The 2,500-nt window shown below is 43.1% G+C and overlaps 1 protein-coding gene across 5 annotated transcripts in view; it reads right to left on the bottom strand.

Moving 5' to 3' along the window:
• LOC122256807 (muscle, skeletal receptor tyrosine-protein kinase) overlaps positions 1 to 2,500 on the bottom strand; it is a 48,779-nt gene that overhangs the window by 14,777 nt on the left and 31,502 nt on the right. For all 5 annotated transcript variants that reach the window (XM_086533794.1, XM_086533797.1, XM_086533795.1 and 2 more), the window contains 2 exons: positions 1,608 to 1,781; positions 351 to 509 (listed from right to left, as the gene is read on the bottom strand). In XM_086533794.1, coding sequence (XP_086389920.1) covers positions 351 to 509; positions 1,608 to 1,781 — 333 coding nt within the window. The remainder of the gene's footprint in view (positions 1 to 350; positions 510 to 1,607; positions 1,782 to 2,500) is intronic.

The raw sequence follows: 2,500 nt of genomic DNA, 5'->3' as shown, positions 1-2,500 counted from the left end.
ATAACTACGTACCTCTGCAGGATTCTCCATTAGCCTTTCCGAAATCCCGCAAGGATTTTAGCCTCAGCATCAGAGAACATAGCTCTTAGACCTCCTTCCTCCCTTCCCGCCAGACTACAACGACCACAAAAGACTACAACGACTACAACGACTGCAAAAGACTACAACGTCTACAACGACCACAAAAGACTACAACGACTACAACGACTCCAACGACCACAAAAGACTACAACGACTACAACGACCACAAAAGACTACAACGACTACAACGACCACAAAAGACTACAACGACCACAAAAGACTACAACGACTCCAACCGACTCCAGTGAAACGGGTTCAGCGGTACTCACGTGTTCGTTGGAGTTCCCGTAGTAAGGCTGCTTCCCGAAGGAGTAGATCTCCCAGAGGACAACGCCGAAGGACCACACGTCGCTCTCCAGGGTAAACTTGCCGTACATGATGCTCTCGGGCGCCATCCAGCGGACAGGCAGCATCCGGGACCCTCCGACCTGAGATGTGAGGGAGGTGAGTGTGGGTCATCGGGGAAGGGAATGCAAAGGTTTGTTTTCTGATTTTTTTTTACTGTTGTTTGATGGGAAAGCAAAGGGTTGTTTACTGTTTTTTTTACTGTTGTTTGATGGGAAAGTAAAGGGTTGTTTACTGTTTTTTTTACTGTTGTTTGATGGGAAAGCAAAGGGTTGTTTACTGTTTTTTTTACTGTTGTTTGATGGGAAAGTAAAGGGTTGTTTACTGTTTTTTTTACTGTTGTTTGATGGGAAAGCAAAGGGTTGTTTACTGTTTTTTTTACTGTTGTTTGATGGGAAAGCAAAGGGTTGTTTACTGTTTTTTTTACTGTTGTTTGATGGGAAAGCAAAGGGTTGTTTACTGTTTTTTTTACTGTTGTTTGATGGGAAAGTAAAGGGTTGTTTACTGTTTTTTTTACTGTTGTTTGATGGGAAAGCAAAGGGTTGTTTACTGTTTTTTTTACTGTTGTTTGATGGGAAAGTAAAGGGTTGTTTACTGTTTTTTTTACTGTTGTTTGATGGGAAAGCAAAGGGTTGTTTACTGTTTTTTTTACTGTTGTTTGATGGGAAAGCAAAGGGTTGTTTACTGTTTTTTTTACAGTTGTTTGATGGGAAAGCAAAGGGTTGTTTACTGTTTTTTTTACTGTTGTTTGATGGGAAAGCAAAGGGTTGTTTACTGTTTTTTTTACAGTTGTTTGATGGGAAAGCAAAGGGTTGTTTACTGTTTTTTTTACTGTTGTTTGATGGGAAAGTAAAGGTCTGTTTTCTGTTGTTTTTTTTACTGTTGATTGATCGGAAAGCAAAGGTCTGTTTTCTGTTGTTGTTTTTTCTGTTGTTTGATAGGTCACTTTGTTGCGTTTTATTCATAAGGGGGAGAGGGATGGAGGGAGGTATATGTCACAGTATTGAGTTTCATTTATAAAGGGGGAGGGGAGGGAAGGGGTATATGTCACGATCTTTAGACTTCATTCATAAGAAGAAATATACATCACAATACTAAACCTTCAATCATAACGAAAAACACACAAATCACAACACTTAAACTTCATCTCAAAGAGGATAAAAACATCCCAACGGCCCTACCTTATAGTAATCGCAAGTGTAAACATCTCTGGACATCCCGAAGTCAGAGATCTTAACGCACAGGTTCTCTCCCACCAGGCAGTTCCGACAAGCCAGGTCGCGGTGGACGAAGTGTTGCGACGAGAGGTACTCCATCCCGGACGCAATCTGCACGCTCATGGTCAACAGGTCCTCCTGGTGGGGGAAGGGGCGAAGGGGCGGCGTCAAAGAGGTGCTCGTGCATAGGAGTATGTTGTTGAAGGAGGGAGGGAGAGGGAGGGAGAGGGAGGGAGGAAGGGAAGGAGGAAGGGAGGGAGGAAGGGAGAGGGATGGAGAGGGAGGGAGAAGGAGAGAAAGAGAGAGGGAGAGGGAGGGAGGGAGGGAGAGGGAGGGAGAGAGAGAGAGAGAGAGAGAGAGAGAGAGAGAGAGAGAGAGAGAGAGAGAGAGAGAGAGAGAGAGAGAGAGAGAGAGAGAAAGAGAAAACAGACAGACAGAAAGACAGACAAACAAATAGAGAAACAAATCATGAAAGAGACATGATATATATTGTACTTGTTGCAATACGAATGCAAATCACACATCACGTCATAGCAACTGTCAAAGATCAATCAGCAGCATTCACGAACCTTGATCGATCCCCCAATTGCAACAAGAAATGAAATAAATACCACCGGACCCAGTTTCCTCTGCCTGCAAGTCAGTAACGAACATCATTAAGGGAAATACGAGTTCATATGATCCCCCCTGTTCAGTTAGCTTGTATGCAATCCATCGTGCATGAAATTGCTGAAGTGCTCTGTATTCAGGGAAGACCAGCAGAGGGAGAGGTGTGTCGTATTTCTGGCAAGTTGCAGACGAATCTAGTAACCTTGTTCATTATAATTTTTTTCATTACGTGGACTACCTAGATTTTT

The sequence above is a fragment of the Penaeus japonicus genome, unplaced genomic scaffold (assembly GCF_977035675.1).
Source record: "Penaeus japonicus unplaced genomic scaffold, GWHDUDI00000001_assembly GWHDUDI00000040, whole genome shotgun sequence".
Taxonomy (NCBI): domain Eukaryota; kingdom Metazoa; phylum Arthropoda; class Malacostraca; order Decapoda; family Penaeidae; genus Penaeus; species Penaeus japonicus.
This window is presented reverse-complemented; position numbering and strand designations above follow the sequence as displayed.